Source organism: Caloenas nicobarica, chromosome 7 (genome assembly GCF_036013445.1).
Source record: "Caloenas nicobarica isolate bCalNic1 chromosome 7, bCalNic1.hap1, whole genome shotgun sequence".
Taxonomy (NCBI): Eukaryota; Metazoa; Chordata; class Aves; order Columbiformes; family Columbidae; genus Caloenas; species Caloenas nicobarica.
The window spans coordinates 14,094,994-14,114,583 of NC_088251.1; the positions used below are offsets into that span (position 1 = coordinate 14,094,994).

At 54.9% G+C, this 19,590-nt stretch overlaps 3 protein-coding genes across 3 annotated transcripts in view; 1 reads left to right on the top strand and 2 right to left on the bottom strand.

Moving 5' to 3' along the window:
* WBP1L (WW domain binding protein 1 like) overlaps positions 1-2,924 on the bottom strand; it is a 59,655-nt gene extending 56,731 nt beyond the window's left edge. Inside the window, exon 1 of the mRNA XM_065638854.1 lies at positions 2,838-2,924. Within this exon, the coding sequence (XP_065494926.1) occupies positions 2,838-2,924 (87 nt within the window). The remainder of the gene's footprint in view (positions 1-2,837) is intronic.
* A 3,415-nt stretch (positions 2,925-6,339) lies between these two features.
* On the bottom strand, positions 6,340-12,957 carry SFXN2 (sideroflexin 2). Its single transcript, XM_065638850.1, has 12 exons — positions 12,915-12,957; positions 11,651-11,823; positions 11,197-11,367; positions 10,063-10,161; positions 9,836-9,911; positions 9,674-9,759; positions 8,932-8,992; positions 8,794-8,860; positions 8,292-8,341; positions 7,933-7,982; positions 7,634-7,681; positions 6,340-7,238 (listed from the first exon to the last, which is right to left on the bottom strand). The coding sequence occupies exons 2-12, from the start codon at positions 11,809-11,811 to the stop codon at positions 7,139-7,141; spliced, it is 969 nt and encodes a 322-aa protein (XP_065494922.1). The 5' UTR covers positions 11,812-11,823; positions 12,915-12,957; the 3' UTR covers positions 6,340-7,138.
* Positions 12,958-13,102: 145 nt separating this feature from the next.
* Positions 13,103-19,590, top strand: part of ARL3 (ADP ribosylation factor like GTPase 3) — a 29,235-nt gene continuing 22,747 nt past the window's right edge. Inside the window, exon 1 of the mRNA XM_065639229.1 lies at positions 13,103-13,208. Within this exon, the coding sequence (XP_065495301.1) occupies positions 13,206-13,208 (3 nt within the window). The 5' untranslated portion in view covers positions 13,103-13,205. The remainder of the gene's footprint in view (positions 13,209-19,590) is intronic.

Genomic DNA, 19,590 nt, shown 5'->3' on the forward strand with positions numbered 1-19,590 from the left:
CTCCAGTTAACAGAGTTTTGTGCTCCAACTACAAGTGAAACTGAAATGAGCAGTCATGGAGACAAACTTGCACTCAGGATAATGATGAGCTAACTATCTTCATTCTCCTCCATCCACCACCCCAAACCAGTCTTAGTTAAATGAAAGGTCTTTGAAGATCCCAGGCAGCCTGGATTTATTTTAACCTGAAAAAATCAGACCCTCCTGCAGAGTACAGTGTGTTCTCGGGAATGTTTGTTCAGTGCGGCTAGGCAGTACAGCTCCACCTCCTTAATTATTTAGAGGACACATTTCCTGCAGCACCTCCCAGCCTTACACCAGCAGGTCTGGGGGCCAGTTTTTGCAGGCAAGGAGACACAGACCCTGAACAACAAGCTCTCCCTAACAGCAGAAGCCAGCAGGGCATGGCAGATGTCTGCAAGGTACATGGAACTGGCAACAGTCACAGGAGGCACAAAGGGCAGCAATGATCTGGAGAGAGGACAAGAGGCAAATGCTGTCAGGGTTTCGATTAGAAACAGAGGAAGCCTTGGTGCTGAGACCTTCCAAGTCCAGCAGTGCCCCACTGCAGCTCTTCTCTACAAGCCCATCAGCTCTGAGGAAATCAGGCTCTAAGGCAACACTAAAGCAGACAAAGTTTTGTTACATGCTCATTTTCAAGATCCTACATTACCACTGTCATTTTTGAGTGGGTAGCCGTCAATCTCTAGTATGCAGCAAGATAATACCAGCCTTTTGACAGACAGAGTCTACACTTAAGATCTAAAATAAACTGCAAGAGCTTTATATAGATAAACTATGAAAAGAAAATGAGTTAAAGAGGTATCCGTATCTAAGCCCTCTAAAGAAAACACAGGCCGCCAAAGCTCTTCCCCCCGACTCTCATGTATTGTACCACTCAAGACTTATTATTATTTTAGGATTATTTCTGGTGCACTGACTGGATATGCACAAGTCACGTATGCAACTATTCCACAAGCAACACAGCTGTATGATTTCTTTCACACCCTCCTCCCTTTTCCTTTCCTCCTCTTCTACTTCCTATTCCTTTCTTCTACCTGCTCCTTGACTAATGTATAAGCTGTACAAGGAATGAAGCATCTTTCAGAGTCTTCAAAGCAGGTATGGTATTTTTATTAGCACATATGGGGTTGAAGACTTTCACAACTTTTGTAGAGATAATCCTACCACCTGACCACTGCTCACAGCTGGAATGCCGCAACAACCAGAGAGCAAAATGGACCTGAGATTGTGCTTATATACACTTAATTTATATACCTCAGCTTGCAGATGAAACAGAGCAAGCACTGGGACTTCTGTCTGTTAAAGGCAGTTGAGACAATGTGGAAAACACACAGTTCAACACAATCCTGCACCTGGCTCCCTAGGGAGCAATGGCCAAACCTTAGCCTCAGTACAGCTGAAGGAGATGCAGGATGGCACTGCCAACAGGGAATTACACAGCTTTTAGAGTGGATCTGGTGCTCTCAGTACCCTGAAAAGGATATCCAAAAGGGGGATAACATCTGTAGTCATAGACAAAATCCTCATCTCCTCCTCCAGAAGAAGCATTGGGAAGAATTTGCTGGACCACTTCCAGAAAGGATACTCCACATCTGCACCCGTGTGACGTTAAGCATCGTGCAACCCACAGCATCTGTGACCTACAGTCACAGGTCAGCATCTCACTGGTTCAGACCTTCAACAAACGGAAACTACAACTTGTACCTTATAAGTAATACACCATATCAAATCAGAAGTCATCATATTCAATCTATGTTCTACATAGAGTGAAAGAGACATCTTGACCCCATGAACAATAAGACCCAGGCTGTGCACAGGTCCTTGGCCTAGTACAGTCCTCTCCGAGTGACGCTGAGCATACAGATCAAGGTGATCTTCAGGTGTCTACACTGGGAGACCCAAGAATATCACTAGTACACATTGCAGCGTAGTCAGGAAAGAGAGTAAAGAGATGAAGAAGAGAGAATCAATTTCATTAAAATCCTTTCCAGGTATGAAAAAGGTAGTAAGTGGGTGGTCAAAGTCTACAAAGACAAGGCCTAATTCCTCTCACCCCAGCTGAACTGCACTCCCTCTTCGTTTCCCCTGCACAGAGACTTGCACTGCACCTCTCCACCACAGTTCCTGCCAGGGAAGACAAGCTCACCTGGTCTGTGCAAGGCCCATTTCCCTGCCAATCCAGGTCCTCTGGCCAGCTGCCCCATGGCCAACCTTCAGCTCATCCGAAACCTCCTCCAGCCCTGTTCCTCACAGGCCACCCTCTTCCTTGTCACCACCCCAAAAGACACACGCACCTCCATCCGCAGGCCCCTGGGTACCTGGCAGTTTAAGTCTTCTGCCCTCACTAGAGCCATCTTTCCCATCTTCTCTAGTCAACACCCTTCCTCACGTCCTGCAGTCCCCCTGCCGTACAAAGCACCTCCAAGAGGCGCTGGCACCCGTGCCTGGATCCCTGAACCACCTCTCCATCCCCACGACGCACAGGCACTCCCAAACTCAGGTCTCTGCATTTCCTCCAGCTTCACTTAAGCCAAGGGAGGTCCCCAAACCTCGGGTTGGCCCCCAAGAGCCTCTTCCCCCCGCCCCAAGAGCCCCCTGGCGCCCCATGCAGGCTCCCACCCCTGCCAGCCCAGCCTGACCCCACACTCCAAAGCCAACCTCCCTCCTCGCAGAGGGCACAGCACCCCCCGCCCACACCGCTGCCCCCCCCGGCCTGCGCGCCCCTCACAGCCGCCCTCGGCCCAGGGACACGGCCCTGCAGCACGGCACGGCCCCAGACCCCCCTCAGGCGGCACCCCCAGCGCAGCCCCTACCTGGGCAGGCTCCACGCTGGCGGGCAGCCCCTCGGGCAGGGCCTGGAACAGCAGCAAGGCCATGGCGGCGCGGAGCCTCCTCGCCATCCCCGCCATCCCCCCCACCCCCCGCTCCCCGCCTCCCCAGCCCGACTGCGGCCCGGGACAGGAGCCGAGGGGGCACCCCGCGCCCGGCCCCGCCCTAGTCGGTCGCCTATTGGGCGGGCGGTGCGCCGCTCGGTTGACTATTGGCTCAGCATGCTGTCGCTTAGGGCAGAACAGGGAGGGGCTGCGCTCAGGGAGCTGCCATCTTGAGTGTGGCGGACCGGGGAGGGAGCCTGGGATGGGGCCAGGCCTGCCATATTGTGAGTGGCGGAACTGGCTGGAGAGGGGTGTGGGGAGCTGCTCCTTGGTCCTGCACCCCCAGTGCAATGCACCCCCAGTGCAATGCACCCCCAGTGCAATGCACCCCCGCGGGCAGAACTGGGCACTGCAAAAAGGGGGTTCGCAAGCACCCTCTGGCCTGCCACAGCCTCCCTGACACCCCCATGGCAGCCCCGCACTCATCCCCCATTCACCTGGTCACACCTGGTTACGGTGATCCCTGCTCAGCCTGCACCCCAGTGCACCCACAGAGCTCCCTGCCCAAACAGCCCTCTCAGACCTGGGGCACACTGGGGAGCTCCACATAGAAACGGTGCTAAAATGGGTCTGGCCTCAAGGCGCCCAGTGGGCAGCCACACATTGTTGCCAGCCCCAGCGGGAGATGGGATGACTGTGGAGAAGAGGATCTGCTGCCGCGGTCCCAGTGTGTCCCCACACCATGGTCCCTCGTCTGGGCTTGCGGCCCCAGGAGAAGTGGGAACACTGGGACTTGGGGTTAATTTGCAGCTGGAGGGAGATGGCCTGTGTTTCTGGTGCAGTGGCTTTCCACACCGCCACTCCCAGCGTGCCAGGCAGCTTCTGTGCTGGATTGGCATGATGAGGTTTATCAGATGCTTAGATAACACATTAAGAAAAGCCAGAAAAAAATAATTGACTTAGCAGCTTATCTCCTACCCTGGCATTTTTCAACCAGGGCAGTACTTGGGGCACACCTAACCCCGTCAGATCAGCTCGCTTGCCTGCCACTGGCGTGGGCTGACACGTGGTAACCTATAGCACATGCACCCTGCTTGCTCCTCTCTCCATAGGCAGCCAGTTCATCAGCCTCCACTGCCCTTTGAGCAAGGAGCTGTGATCCAAGACTGCCCGCTGGGGCTGCTTATAGCTCAGAGGAGACCCCCGGCCCTCCCAGCCCTTCCCCAGGCTCTGCCGCAGCCCAACACAACACCTTTGGTCTATCATTTGAAGGGAGGTTGTAAACATACTGGAGCACTGACATTTTGACCACGCACAATTATTAAAGGAGATTTATTCCTATTCCCAGCTGACCCTGAAATTAGGGGCACAGCAGGGAGAAGGCAGCAAATGCACATGGGACAAGCCTAGATCAGGTGTGACTCATCGCAGCTCTTCCCAAACAGGGATGAATCCAGCTCTGACTTCTTGCAATGAAGTTTCCTTCCCATTGCAGCAATGTGAGATGGAGGCAGAGCTGGCCAGAACCACCCTTGGCAGCACAGGGACTTGCTGGCTGTGACCCCTCTGCTCCCAGCGAGACCAAAGCAGGCTGGGGAGCTACTGTGGTTCGGGGGAGTGCAGGCAGGCACTGGTTGCAACAAACATCTCCTGACACTGGAGCGACATGAGCTGTTGCGATGACTTGAATCCTCCAGGGGAAATTTCAGCTACAACCTAGAAACCTGGAAACCTCGATGAGCTGAACTGTCAGCTGGCATAAATCCATGTCGATGTGAAGGGAGAATCCACTGCTACAAACTCGAGGGGGAGGTCTGGCTTGAGGATGATTTGCCGATCCTCCAAGCCCAGAGCAACCCTCTTCCTCTGGCCAACAGCAACAAACTGTATCATGTCCCACTCCCTGGGGCAGGGAAGAGCTCCTGCAAGATGTCAATAGCTTTTCAGAGGGTCCCCTCCCTCCATCACCCCTCTGGTATGCCTAGGGGTAGGAAAAAAGGAGTGACAAAACCACAGAGGCTTTCCCAGCATGGTCCCAACTTTGGCTTCAGGTGGCTGCTGCCCTGGCATCGCTGGCCACATGACCTGCAAACGCAGGAAGGGTCAACAACAAGAGCGTGGCCGCAATGCACAGGGGAAGGGCACATTTAGGGTGTGCAGCGCATCGTTTTACAAGCACCCCTGTGCTTCCGAGGCTGACAGAGGTACCTTGGACCCACACACAGCCCAGGGTGCTACAGGTACCTTTCTGAAAGGGCTCAAAGCAATTTTGGGTGTAGGGCAAGTGCAGCTTGAGTTAAGGAGCTTAAGAAAAGCAGAGATGTCTCCTTGTGGCTTCTTCCCACTCCCAACAGGAGTGACATCTGTTTCATTTCATGTGCTTATCTATTTTAATTGCATATTAACAAGAGATCAAATAATACCCAGGGAAAAGATACACAAGTTTGAACATGTTTTCCTACTTTCTGCTGACCTATTAATTATTTCACAGCTCTCGTGCAACTTTCTAGCTGTAGCTACATGTGGTTGGAGACATTATCCTCTGCCTGTTTTTGCAGCTTGGGCAGAAGCAAACCTGCTGTGGATACAGCTTGGCTCTTCATAAAGTATGTTTGGGTTTGGCTGCTCTCTCTGTAGGAGTGGAGTGGTTAACACCAGAAAGCCCTTTGACTGCAGACCCTGGGTCTCCACTTGGGCAGATAACTGATGCGGGGATGCTACAGCCCTGCAGGACCTGACGTACTCCTGGCTGGAAAGACCAGCATGGACCATCCACTGAGTCATGGGGCTCTCTGAGAAGCAAATGTCTTAGAAACTTCCTTGTCCCACTGAGAGATGTTCATCAGCAAGCTGAGAGCCTGGATGCAGGTGGTTGAGAGCAACGACTTTAGCCCAGGGCTTGGGTTGAACTCTGGGGCTCCTTCCTCCTCTGAAAATAGGCTACAGCAAACTCAAGCTGCTATTCTTTGGGGTATGAGAGGCCTCATGGCAGACCCAGGTTAACATCATGCAAATGCTACTTGGCCAAGAAGACAAACAGCACCCATGGGTGTAGGAAGGGTCACCCAGCGTCATCGCCCTAGCCCTTCCACTGGGATGAGAGTCACCATGACTACAGCACTGTCACCTTCCCTTTGTCATTTGCTTCAAGACTGTATGCAGCCCCAATAGCCTCTCAGTGAAGACTGCACGGGTTGCCCAAGGGTTTCAGGGCTTGTGCCAGCCCTTGTAGAGCCTCACGGCTCTTCCTCCTTCTCCTGTCCCTGTGTAGACCCTCAGCCTGGTGCCTGGTCTGTCACAGAGCCCCCACCTTTCTATTTCAAAGGAGGCATGAGACCCATGTACCAGCCCTGCCCAGGGAACCAGACACCCAGAGACCAGTCAAAAGCAGAACTCAGAGGGTTTTTTTTAACAGCAACAACAACAAAAAAAATCACTGCATTTTATGTTTTAATCTTCTCTGTCGTTTGCAGTGCTGCTAGTCAGAACCTGAATTAATGCCTCAACAGCTCTGTGATTGCTGTGACTCCTTCCTCCTGTCCAAAGGGGCTTCGGTTGCAGGACAACAGTGATGGCTGGCTCTCATGCTCAGAGGAAGGGGTAGATTACAAAAATTAGATCTTAAAAACAATTACTTGTTTTTAACAACAACAACTATTTCTCTCAATTGTGGCAATTGCAAAGTGAATAAAACCTGAACCTGACAGCAAGGAAGGCATGGTCCAAGCATTGGTCCCTGGACTTTGGGGTGGTCCCTGTGCAGAGGAGACAGGTTACTTCCCACCTGCCAAGGTGGGATCCAGCTCTTGGTAAGAGGCCACTGTGGTAGTTTAAGGCAGCAACGTGGTCTGGTTCCTGGTATGTGACACAGGTAATAGCGGGGCACCTGCTGTCAGAGGTAGGACTGTGCTCTGAGCCCACACGGAGAGAGCCTGACGCCTCATGGGGGCTGATCCTCAGACAGAGCGGGCAGATCCCTCCTGCGCAGGGCCAGAGGAAGGCGTGGGAAGCGCAGCCATTGCCCAGGGCAAGAGAGAGGTGGGGAGGTAGGGACACAGCCAGCAAAAGATGGCTCAGGACAAGCCAAGGTCCTGCCTCTCCAGGGGAAGGAGTCAGCAGAGATGATTCTGGGCTGGGGGGCAGATCTGGCTCAACCGTGCCTCCAAGCCCTGCTCAGGGGATGTGGGGCTGGTGGTGGCAGGGGGCCGAAGGCCTGCAGAGGCTCCTGAGGTAGTGTCTGTTCACAGTCCCTTGTTAAAATAGACGTACGGCACTTTGTCCCCGTGCTTGGCCATGATGCTGTTGCGCAGTTCTGGCTCCAGGTCAGCCAGCGCAAGGGAGCTGTGAGGAGAGGAGACAGACACTGAGACCTGCGAACCTCCTCCCTGACCACCAGACAGGCCACCCTCCCTCCCAATTGCCATTCAAGGCCCCTGCAGTCCTGGGATCTTGCAGGCTCACATCAAAACCAGCACCCATCCCTGGCACCCACCACCCCCAGTGCTGGGGGCAGAGAGCTGCCGATGGCACTGGAGGTCCCACTGCTCCTAGCACAGAGCACACAGAGCAGGGGAGGCACATACTCTCCTGCTGCCCAGGGCACCAGTGTGCACAGGCAGACACTGGTTTGGGTTGAGGTGCCCATCATGCCTCTCCTGGGATGGGCAGAGAAGAGCCAGGGGATAAGGCAGGCTCCTGAGGTCCTGCACAGGAGGGTGAAATAGTGGGATAGGTACCATCTCTGCGGGAACAGGGCACAGGCTGCCGGCACCATGAAGAGGAGGCTGCAGGACAGAGAAGAGCCAGTGTTAGTGTTGGGGATCCCAGCCCGTTTGCACCCCCAGCTGCAGGGATATCAGCCCAAGCAGTGCTGCTCGTTCCCCATGACTCCCAATAACTGGGCATAGCCCAGGCTGAAAGGCAAGCGGCTTTCACTCCCCAGCTGGAAAAGAGGTCCTTTTTTCCTGGGGTGATTTCAAGCACCCCTGGGAGCCATGCTCCAGGCACCCACAGCCTTTTGAGCAGTGATACTTACAAGCCCCCGGACAGCAGCATCTGTAGAGGCATATGGAGCACCCGGATCTTCTGCAAGGGAAGAGCAGGGAGTGAGTCCCAAGCCTCGCTGCAAGCCCTGCTCACAGAGTGAAGAGACTTCTCCCCTCAACAAGGCTGAATGCCCAACACCTCCGGGAAACCACTGATCCCTGCCATCCTGCTGCAGCCTTTCCATATCATCAGAGAGACATTTGGTGTACCAGTGACTCAAACAGAGGGCAAAACAAGCCGGGCTCTGCAATGCCCCCATTTAATTCCCAGCATCTTGGTGGCTGGGGAGCAGGGCTGGGGCACTGCAGGACCCACTGGAAAACTGTGGCAGGAGAAACATGGGCTTACCTGCATGAAGGCAAATTTCTCCAGCCGCTCCATGATGACGGGCAAAATAACTAGGTGCAGAAAGAAGAGGTCAGCCCTCCCGCAACAAGCCAGCCCATGGGGCTGCCCCAGCAGGACCCTCCTCCCAGAGGCCGTGGCAGTGGCTGGTTGTGCTGGGAGCTGCTGGGTCTTTGCTCACAGCAGGGATCTGGCACACAACCCCCATCCATCATCCAAATAGCATGCTCTGTAGTCCTTGTGCTTCCATCCCTCCTGCCGGGCTTGCTGCATGGCGAGGGTCTCGCAAGGGCAAGGAGATGTGGGGCTGTGGGCTCAGGGGGCTCAGATGGAAGTAGCAGGATGAGGACACCAGCTCCACCAGTGAGATGAGACCAGATATCACCCAGGATGCAGGGCCACCCTCCCTCTTCCTCCCATGGGGTATCCTGAGGCAGAGGGGGCAAGGCAGCAGGTCCCAGGGGAGCCCCCAGTCTGTCCCCCCACCCTCCCACCCCACACTCACTCATGCCCGGTGCCGCCATGGTGATCCTGGAGACCACAACCTGCGTGATGCCCTTCACTGCCGCCCTCTGCAAGCAAGACCAGCAGATGAGTCCCCACCACACCGTGCCCTAACCTGGATCCCCATCCTGACACTCACCCTGGAGCGGCCGAGCTCATTGTTGTCCTCATCCGTCACTGTCACCCCATTGATAATCTCCCTGGCGGGGAGAGGCAGCAGTGAGTGGTGGCTGGAATGGCTGAGGGGTCATGAGGAGGACACAGCAGTGGGGTGAGGGGGTGCCAAGCGGTCCCCCCCACGCTGTGCTGGCACAGCAGCCCTGCCCCAGGGCTGCACCACCTGAGGTGCCACAGTCCCCAGCCCAGCCGATGCTGCCATCTTCAGGGCACATCTGCAAACAGGGTCCGGCTGTCCAGACACCCACCTGGGACGTGCAGCCAGGCGAGGGGACAGTCCCCTGCACAGCACCCCAGCTCCCCATGCCACGACCCCCGGGGGACCCCAGGCAGCAGGCACAGATCTACACATGGGCCTCACTGAGGGGGTCCCAGCACCAGGACATCATGGACAGGGGCTCTCTCATCATGACATGCAGAAGACCTTTGTGTCTGAGGGATCTTGCAGCCCAGATCACAGAATGGCTATCCTCACCTCAAGATCCGCCTCCTGCTCCATGCAGAGGCTGAGCTACCCCACCCTGCACCCTCCACCAGAGACAAAGCACCATGAATGCACAGATCCGGGCTCACCTCCCTCCCCCTCCAGCCCCCAAGATGGGAAACTGGCAGAGCAGCCACGGAGCCCCAGAGCCTGGCTGCCACCGGCTTGCCTTTGGAGGTAGCCAGGTCCCTTGAGCGCCCTGGCCACGACTGACACTTACTGTTGCCGCATCATGGGGATATTGACACAGTTGGCAGCAGCCACGGCTGCAAAGGGGACCCATCGGGCCAGCAAGGGGGGCGCTCGCTGCGGGAGACAGGCTGGCATCAGTGTGGGATGGGGGATGTGGGCAGCTACCCCAGCCGGACCCCTCCCGGCATACCTTGGTGTAGAGGTTGAGTCCCACCACGGTGGCCAGGGCTGTACCAGTGGCCGTGACGTAAGCCACTCCAATTTGCCTGGACAGCGATTTCGAAAGAAGAGAGAGAAAAAAACCAAACTCATCGATCCTGTTCCTTTGGTGCCCAAGACAGGGTATGAGGGGTCTTTATGGGGCATCAGGGGGGTCCCAGCACAGAAGGTCCCCATCCCACACAGGACCACGCTCACCTCAGCGAGATGGGGGAGGCGGCATTGCGGTTGGTGTAGTTGACAATGGCGTTGAAGGACTGGTTCACCCACTGCCAGAAAACCACAGCAGGCACCGTCCTGCAAAGGGAAGGGACTAGGAGAATGCCCGAGGGCCACCAGGAACACTTGGCCTGTGTCCAAGCTTGGCAGGGGGACAGCCAAGATGCTCCTGGTGTCACTCAAGGGAAACTGAGGCACCACAGCAAAGCCATGAGCCAGTGGCAGAGCTGAGAAATGACCCCAGGAGTCCTGGCTGCTGTGGGGCTTTGGGGAACATGAGAGGGCCCGGCCCTGTGGGACTCTCCGCTATGGGTGGGAGACACAGCTTTCGCAGGGCAGCAGCCACTCTGCTGGGCCGAGATAAGCCTTTGTCAACAGGAGTGGGAAGGAGGGCGCACACAGGGACAGAAGTGGCTCTGGGGCTGATCAGGACACCTGGGCTCCTACTGGTATCTTAGGGACACTGAGGTACTTCAGGAGGGGAAACAGAGAGATGTTGGTTTGAGCAAGATTTGGGACGCAGGAGGGTGGAGATGGGCTGGGAAGAGGGTGACCCAGCAGCACTGGGAGATGCCTCACCCAGGCTGGACCTCACCAGCAAACAGGGGTGGGATGGGGATCCACTGGGAAAGGCAGTCTCTGTCCCACACGTGCTCTGCACTGGAGAGAGGATTGCTCATCCCCCAGCAGCCATTTCAGAATGGGAATACAGGAGGCCGTTGGCATGAGCTGTGGATGCTGGAGCAGCCTGGCAGCACGTTTAGTCCCCACTTTTGGCGGCTGTTATGGCCCATGGAGCAAGCGCAGAGGCGATAACATGGCCAAGACATGCAATCATTACAGGCATCCTGGGAACTGATGAGCTGAGAGCTCAGGGTGAAGAGAGACCATCTCCAGCCATACCAGGGGCCAGGAAGACCCACAATGCTTCTGCCACAGGCTCAGCACTGGGGACCGGGGACGGGGACACTGGGCACAGCAGCCATGGCCATACCTCAGGCAGCAGCCAGCCCCAGAGGAGGCAGACTGGCTGTGCCCCAGCCATTGGGGACCCTTTGAGGGGCTGTGGGCTGTCAGGGCTGCATCCCCAGCCCAGCATCCCCAGGGGCTCACCGGTAGAACTGGAGCATGCAGCCGGTGAGGGCCATGCCCCCCGGCACCTGGAAGGACATCCTCCCGATGAGGTTCATCTTCTCGCCGCTGTCAGGGTGGAAGGCCGAGTCATACAGCTTCTTGGCGTAGAGCAGCTGCTCCTGGCTGCTCCCCGGTGGCACCAGCCCAGCCCTGCAAGCCCAGAGCCCGTTGGCGATTGCCGTGCAGACCCGCTGGCACCTGGCGCTGCCAGGGCATGGAGCCCCGGGCACCAAACATGAAAGGCAGAGGAAACTTGTCCCAGCTTGAGGCTCACAGGAGAAGCCTAGAAAAAATCTCCCCAAACCACCTCCAACAGATGTTACATCCCAGCATACCCACTTGTGAATGATCACCTCCATCCCCCCACAGGGTGATCAGGTATGGCCACAGGCAGAGGGATGGCACCTGCCCCAGCTGCACCCCTGCCCCTCACCTCCAGCCTTCAACAAGGGCCTTGGCCCGGTCTAGCTCCTCCTCCGGCACCAGCACCGTCCGCGGGTCGGTGATATTGAAGAAATGCTTCAGGCGCCCCACGAAGGTGCTCTGGTCCCAGCGCGGGGTGTCGATGTTGAAGCCATCGGGGACAGTGGCCATTTCAGCACAGGTCTGGGCAGGGGGACAGGGTGGCTCAGGAGGATCCTGCCTTGCTTGCCTGCCAGGTGTGGGGCTGCTGTGGCCACAGGAGCAGTTAACTGGGCGAGAACCATAGCAGGTTTATATTTAACGGGAAAGTTGGACTTTCAGCAGCCCTGAGCCCAGGAGCCTCGTGCACCCCTGCTACCAGCTGAACACCAGCCACAGGAAGGCTGCTCGTTCGCATGCCACCCTCCCTGTATGGCATTCCCTACTTGTATCCCCAGCACCTGGCACCCACTTGGGGTGGGACTGTGCTGCACAACACTGCAGGGCCCACCTTCCCCCTCCACAGGGCTGCACAGCACTGCCCTGTGAGCGCTCCCCGCTGGAGCACTGTGTGGCACCCCCCCACGTGCACATGGCATGTCACTGCATCCCCTGCACTGTGCTCTGTGTCCTCCAACAGCACTGCATGCCTCCATGGCAGTACACTGCACCCTCCCATGCCTGTGCTGCAGGCCCCCCACGAACACTGTCTGCACCCACTGTAGCACAGCGCCCTCCTGTGACTGCACAGCCCCACCGATAACCACATCCCCTGTGACACCCCACTGCACTGTCCCGCACTACAATGCACCCTCCCATGGCACTGCTGCTGCACTGCATGTTCTCCATAACACCGACAACACACTTCTGTGACACTGTCACACTCTCCCCCACACCGTTATACCGCATCCTCCGTGGCACCGCACGTCCCCCATCACACTACACGGCCGCGCCCGCTCCCTGTAACACTGGCCTGCACCCCCGTGGCACTGCACTGCATGCTTCCCATAGCAGCGTGGGGAGCGTGCAGTGCGGTGCTACACAGCATGCCCGCCTCGGCACGGCACAGCCCTGCGCGGCTCGTAGTGCTGCACGGCGCCCTCGCAGCACTACCACGCCCGGCCCGGCAGCAGCACTGCGCCAGCAGCATTGCACCCCCGGCACGGCACGGCACGGCACGGCACGGCACTGCACTACATTGCATGGCACGGCACGGCACGGCACGGCACTACATTGCATTGCACGGCACGGCACTCCCGCCCCGCGCGCCGTGGCGCGGCCCCACGTGGCGCTACCTGCAGGCCCCAGATCCCTCGCCCACGCGGCCCCAGACTCCGACACGTGGACAACTCCAGCCAATCACAGGAACTCCCGCAACCACACCCGTCCCCTCCCGGCAGGGTGGCCCTTTTTAGGCATGCGCTGGCTGAGGGGGCGGGGCCCAGCGTCCCCGCCCGCAGCTAGCCCCGCCCCTCCCGCCTGCCGTCGGCACGTTCCGTACGTACGGCGGGAAGCGCTGACGCCGTACGTAGCGGCGGCGTGTGTGTGACGCAGTTGCCCATGGTAACCCCGGGGCCGCGCAGAGGATGGTGAGTGCGGCGGGGGGCGCCGAGGGGAGGGCGGCGTGGCCGCGCGGCCCGCCGGGATGGGCACAAGGCCCGGGGGAGCCTGGGCCCGCCGGGCAGCGGAGGGCCGGCGATGCCCACCCGAGAGGCCCGGCGATGCCCACCCGAGAGGCCCGGCAGGCCTGAGGCCGGGGGTGCCCACCGCGGGGAGCTTGGGGTCGTGGGGCCAGAGACACCCACCCGGGGATCTGGCGGGCCCTGGGGCCGCCGTGCCCGGACGGGATCCACGGGAGGCGATCTGGCAAGCCTGGGACCATGAGGGCTGGTGACAGCCACCCAGGGGATCTGGCAGGCCTGGGATCATGGGCACTGGGGTTGCCCACTCGGGTATAGTATGGAGGGGCTGGGGCACCGGGGACCTGGTTAGACAGTAGCTTCTAGTCAGGAGGGCTTGGGGGCCTGAGTCCATGGGGGCTGGGGGCACCCGGCCAGAGTGATGCCGGGACTGGGGACAGTGTAAATTTGAGGCTTCCAGCCACAGGAGACCCTGGCTGGGGTCCTGTCAGGAGCTGGAGGCTATGGGGGACCCAAAGAATGAGGTTGAGTTGGGTCCTGGTAGGGGCTGGGAGGCTTGAGAATGTTATGGGGTTGGAGGGGGGGTGTTGGGGTGGGATCAGCCTGCATGGAGTTATAGTGTCATAGAACTGTTTCGGTTGGAAGGGACCTTCAAAGCTCATCTAGTCCAACCCCCCTGCAATGAGCAGGGACATCTTCAGTTAGATCACAGTTGATTCAGTCAAGGTGATGAAGATGTAATGGAGTGTTGGGTGCTCAGGAGGGCTGGGGAGCAGGATAGCAGTGGCCCATTTGGCCTGAGGAGGGAAGGAACGATGGAGAAACCCGGCGAAGATGGAGGACACTGTTCAGGGACTGAGTACCATGGAGGGCCTGGCAGCATCTGTGACTGTGAAGAGATACTGGACAATCCAGCCAAGGTGGGAGGGGGCCACCCCAAGGTCTTGGATCCTGGCTATAGGAGAGCTTGCTGATGTGGAAGGACTGGTTGTTGACAAACAGCCTTAGAAGGGAGCTCAGTCATGGCAGAGAAAGGCTGGATGAAGGGGTTGGGTCTTCAGGGACGGACAGGACTGAGGCAGAGTGCTCAGAGCCAGAAAGAAACCTGCCAGTTGGGTGGGATGAACAGACTGGTGAGTCACTGGGAACATCCAGTCAACATTGGCCAGCTAGAGTACTTTGCTGGGACGTTGTGTGCTCTGGGGGGTTCTGCCGGGGGCTGGGGAGATGTGGGACAGTCTGGGCTGAAAAGAAAAGAATACACCGTGGGAAAGGCTGGAAGTGGAGTTTTGATGCTGATGAGATAAGGAGAGGACCTGGGGAGGAAAGAAGCATTCAAAGGGAGGAATGAATTGACAGTGAGCAATGTGGACTGAAAGGAGGAATCGGGGTCTTGGGTGCAGCAAAGGATCTTGTTAGGGTGGAGGGCAATGCTGGGAGATGGGCGGGGTGGTGAGGGTGTAGGGTCGTCTGAGTTGATATTGAGGTAAAGTTGAACGATGGACTTGGGTGTTGGAAACAACTTGGGTTTAGATGCCAGAGTAGCTGGGATGGGACAAGTGGGATGCTGGCAGATTCCAGCCAGGACTGGAAAGAAGAGTTGGGGCTGCCAGGTGAGGCATGGTGAGAGCTGTGGTAGGTGGGGAAGCTGCTGCAGAGGATGCAGCACATGCAGAGAGCACAGGCAGAAGGAAAACAGCCATAGGGAAAGAGCTTTCCCAAGGACAAAGCCATGTTTCATCCAGGAGCCCTCTGGACACAAGCTGGGTTCATGTGAGTGGGCAGCATGGCAGGAGGCGTAAGCAAGAGCTGCAAAGGCAGCTCCTCATCTTCACTGGGTTAATTCTGGCTGTGTCCCCACCTGCTGGGCCACAGAGAAAGAGATTGAGATAAGGCTTGTGGGATCTGCTCTATTTTAGATCAGTTGATGATGGAGCATGTCACACCAGACACCAAAGCCATCACAGGATGGACATCTGCTGTAAAGATGAGGGCAGCTGCCTCCAGCAGTGCAGTGCTTTGTGGGACACATTTGGCCTGCAGCTGCTGCTGTCCAAATCTGCGCCTCTGCCTTGTGATGTCCCGATAAGCTGGTGTAGTCTGGGATCTGGCTGCTGTTATCCGAGCACTTTGTGTGCGGAGAGGGTGGATTGGGTGTTTTCCAGTGTTCATGTTACTTGATACAACATTTTACTGCCTCTTTGTCTGTTTTCCATTTCTGGGAGCTGCTTTTTGAATTGCAGCCTCTTGGGCAGGGTGGGTGGCACTTTGGGGTGCCTGGTGGGCTGGCTGGGCTGGGCAGAGGACTGCGGAGCTCTGCACTGTCTCTCTAGATTCTCAACTTTCACTAAAACAGAATAATCTTTAGTGGTGAAAACTGTCTGAAACACCAGTGAATATATCCAAAGCAGCTATGGCAGCCTGGGGGTGTGGGTCAGCAGTCAGAAATGAACCAGACAGCTTGATGTAACAATTTACTGCTTGACATCTGAGCCATGGTAGTGCCTGTGAGCATGTTTCTGGCATGTCATGGTTGCATTGGGAAATGCTTAAACCCCTTTCATTGACTGCTTGCTCCAACTCCAGTGATAAGAGAGTTAATGTTGAGGTTTAAATTATTTCAGTGTTCATCCAAGTGAGTAAGTACAGAGGGGAAGTGTCTCCTTCTGCAGAGCATACCAGCATTTCTCACAGCTGTGGGGCAGGGGTGGTAGAAGGTCATAGGTGGAGCATGGAGCGAAAGATGAGCCATAAAACTGCAGAACATGAGGGATGTGGAGTGCTGAAGTCTTTGGCGCCGTTAAGCAGCATTTGTGGTGGGCGCACAGCAAGGGCGAAGGGAGGCTGCTACATGAAAGGATATGCAGCTTTCCAAAGCTTAGGAAATGCTGTGTGAAGCAGAGCTTGTGGCTTCCTCGTCACTGTAATAACAATCTTTACTGAGATGGTATGTTGTTGATAGATAGTGGGGCCAGAGGATGGCCAGTGTTTTTCTAAAACCGTTGATTGAAGATGACATCATCATGTCAAAACCAGGGTTGTCAAAGCATGGCCCTACTTTCTAGTTGAGGAAACTGAGTCATGGAGTGTCTAGCTGACACTAGGCAGATTTGGTGGAGAGGATGAAACACCAGCATAGCTAAATGCATAGTCAGGCATCTTTCTGCTGGTCTTGAGTTCATGTTTTTAGCAAAACCAGCATGTATCTGTTGCCTGCTCTAGGTGTACCTAGCACCCAGAATTCTTCCTTTGTCCCTCATTGTTTGGCAATAAGGATCTATTGAAAATGGCCCCATTAAAAAAATAATGCTTTCAAGAGCTTTGGTAGTGCCTTACTGCTTTAGTTTCCCAGTACAGTTTCATGTAATGTTTTTTGGTTTATTTTACTAATTACTGTGATGTTGGTATGAGAAACTACCTGCAGATAGGGCAGTATACCAGCAACTGGCCAGGACTGCAAAGTTCTGCAACCAGACAAAGGCTGTTGACGTTGTCTGGTGCCGGGCATCAGCTCTTCTCTGCTGAGGGCATAATGCTTCCTTCAGACTTGCTAAAACCAGAGGAGTTTGATTTTAATTAGTGAAGGGAGGATTCATGCTGGTATTGGTTAAGACACCAAACCAGAAAGTACTGTGCAACCTCTTTGACAGAAAACTGTATTAGTAGGTTTGAGCTGGAAGAACTCTGTAGGTGACTTGACTGAAATAAATGTTGGATTTCAGTGCTGGAAAGAAAGTCTGCATTGAGTGACACCATATGGTGGAGACATGCAGCAAGCAAATGATTTTTCGGGAGTTTTGCCAGAGTAAGAAGTATTGAATAAACTGTGCTCAATAGATTAATTTACTTTGGTTGTATTTTGAAAGACTGTGTGATTTTATGACCATTAGTGACATTTGCAGTTCTGCAGCCGAAGATAAAGGTAATCAAACGTCATTCTTCAGGGCACCAGCTAATCAGTGCAGTTGTCAGGAAGGACTCCCCTCCTCCAGCTCTGAGTGCGCAGGATTGCACCCTGGACAAGGAACGTAGCCTCAAATAACCACTGCTGAAGGCTGGATATTTGCTCAACAAAGCCCCTCATCCTCCCCCATGGCAGCTTTTCCTGCGTGACTTTCTGAAACCATCACATGCACACTCTAACTTACTCTTTAAAAACAGAGAACTGCTGCCATGTTGCTTAATTAAAAGTAAATTGTGGGCCAGAGCTGCGCTAAGCGCTGAGCAGGCAGAACAGGGAGATGTTCCCCACGCCGTGGAAGTACGGTTGTCTGAGGTGAGAGATAACTGAGCGATAGGAGCAAGGAGAGCCCAAGACAGGTTCAAACTTGTCATGTTCACCGCCTAAACCTCATCAAAGATTGTAGGTGTGGCAGAGGAGGAATTAGCGGGAGAATCCCGAGGTGGTTTTATGGATATTTTGTGAAGTTTCTCCCATGGGTGTAGGAAAGGTGCAAAGGTTTGAGAACAGAACTCGGCAGCACTGGGGCATCATGAGCTGCGGGGAGACAGGAGCCATCACCTCCCGGGCAAACCGGGCTTGGTTGGGAAGGACCTTGAGGGTGAAGACAAGTGACTTGTGGTTGCAGTGGCGGGGAGGAGGGTGTCTGTGCAGAGTGGGGAGATGGGGAGATGTGGTCGCAGCAGCAGGCTGAGGTGCTGAGCTTTGTGGCCGTATTGCATCTCGGTGAATTGATTTGGTTCTAGGTAAATATCCACATCTAGTAGATAAGCAATTGCTGGTGTCTGAGTGTGGTTTTATTTTAAATTCATTATCTGAGCTTTGTGGCTAATAAACAGAAAACGTTTATTTCCCTTTCCTAATAGGAATCAACTGTGCTCTGCAGCGGCTTGTGGGCTTTGCTTTATCCATGCCCTGTGTATCCAGCCCTCAGTACAAGGGGAAATTGTTCTTTCCATTATGGCTTTATATTGCCAATCTGATACAATGTTTAAACAGATTATCTCAATGCTCTGTTTGTCCCAAACCAATTTTTGCTTTGGCCTATAAAGTGAATCTTCCTTTCAGCGGCTTCTGTGGTACAGGATGTAGTTACATGCATCAACTAGTTCAAAAGACCCATATACAGCATGGATTTAAAGCTGAATAAACCCACAAACCCCTTAGCTAGGACTATAAATGTCACTGTATTTTTATATATGTCTGTATTTTTTTTAAGAGAATAGGATTACTGCATGCAGCTATAACTGAAAGTCCTTTGATAATTCACTGGGTATTTTAAACCTAGCAATGATATGCTTTCATAAAACCACACATCCCTGTTTTCTGAAGGATGCTAATAAGATAGTTGGCTTTGCTTTCATGCTCAATGTGTTTATGAGTGCTCTTGCCCATTTAGTTGCATCTCTGAATTTAATGCCCCACTCTGATTTCATAGTAATTGTCAGGAGTCTTTTTTTTTCATTTTGTATGCCCCCACTCACTGTCTGGAAAATGCAGTGTCCTCATTGCTGACCCCATCAGTCTGTCTCCTCATGGTGCTTGTAAAGAAAACCCTCTCCACCAAGGACAAAGATGTTTTTAAACAAGCCGATCTGATATAAAACATAGTTTGCTTAACCCAGAGGTGACCAAGAAGCGGTTGCTGGCTGGCTGTGCCCAGCCTTTAGTTGCTCTCTGTGGCTGCCCTGCTCAGAGGCTGCACGCTGCCACGCTGTGCTGCTCATTATCTGAACAGCATCTGCAGTTCTCTTCTCTCTTACAGATGCCGCAGTCTGCTTAGTTTTGTGCAAATGACACGCTGCCCTTATACTCCCGTGCGTTGTCTCTGCAGCTCCTCAGCCAGCGAACGTCTCCACTGTCCTGCTTGAGACTTGTCCTGCTCCTCACCCTGGACACTCCAGTGGGCGAGAGCTGCTGGCCTGGCTGCCAGGCAGGTGTCCTGGGCGTCCTCCTTCCTCGCTGCAGGTTAGGTCTCAGCATCGAGACATTTGTTTGCTGCTCCACTTCAACGGCCTGCTCCTCTCCTGTTGCATCCTCTTTGTACTGAATTTTCCCATTTCATGGCTTTCTACCTGACATCTGCTGTCAATAACAAGGGGTTGCTTTCTGACTCTGATCAGCCCAAGGTGGTTTCAGCGTTGTGTTTGCGAGCAGAGAGATGCTTGTCCATCAGTGTGTGTGCAGTAAGGGTTGCTTGTCCCAGGTAGCAGTGACATGCAGCATGGAACTCGGCTGGGTTATTTTTTCCAGTCTACTAAGCTGTCAGGAAATGCCTTCTGTCTTCCTAGCCAGTGTGCTCGTAAGACCAATTGAAAAAAATAAAAACGTTAGAAACCTATCTGTGCATGGCTTTTTTTAATCTTAAAT

Coding starts and splice junctions, on each gene's coding strand:
- SFXN2 (XM_065638850.1), bottom strand. CDS start 11,811: ATGGCCACTGTCCCCGATGGCTTCAACATCGACACCCCGCGCTGGGAC. Junction 8,993..9,673: donor ATCCCCATGATGCGGCAACA/GTAAGTGTCAGT, acceptor TCTCCCCGCCAG/GGAGATTATCAATGGGGTGA. Junction 7,239..7,633: donor GCCCTGTTCCCGCAGAGATG/GTACCTATCCCA, acceptor CTCTCCTCACAG/CTCCCTTGCGCTGGCTGACC.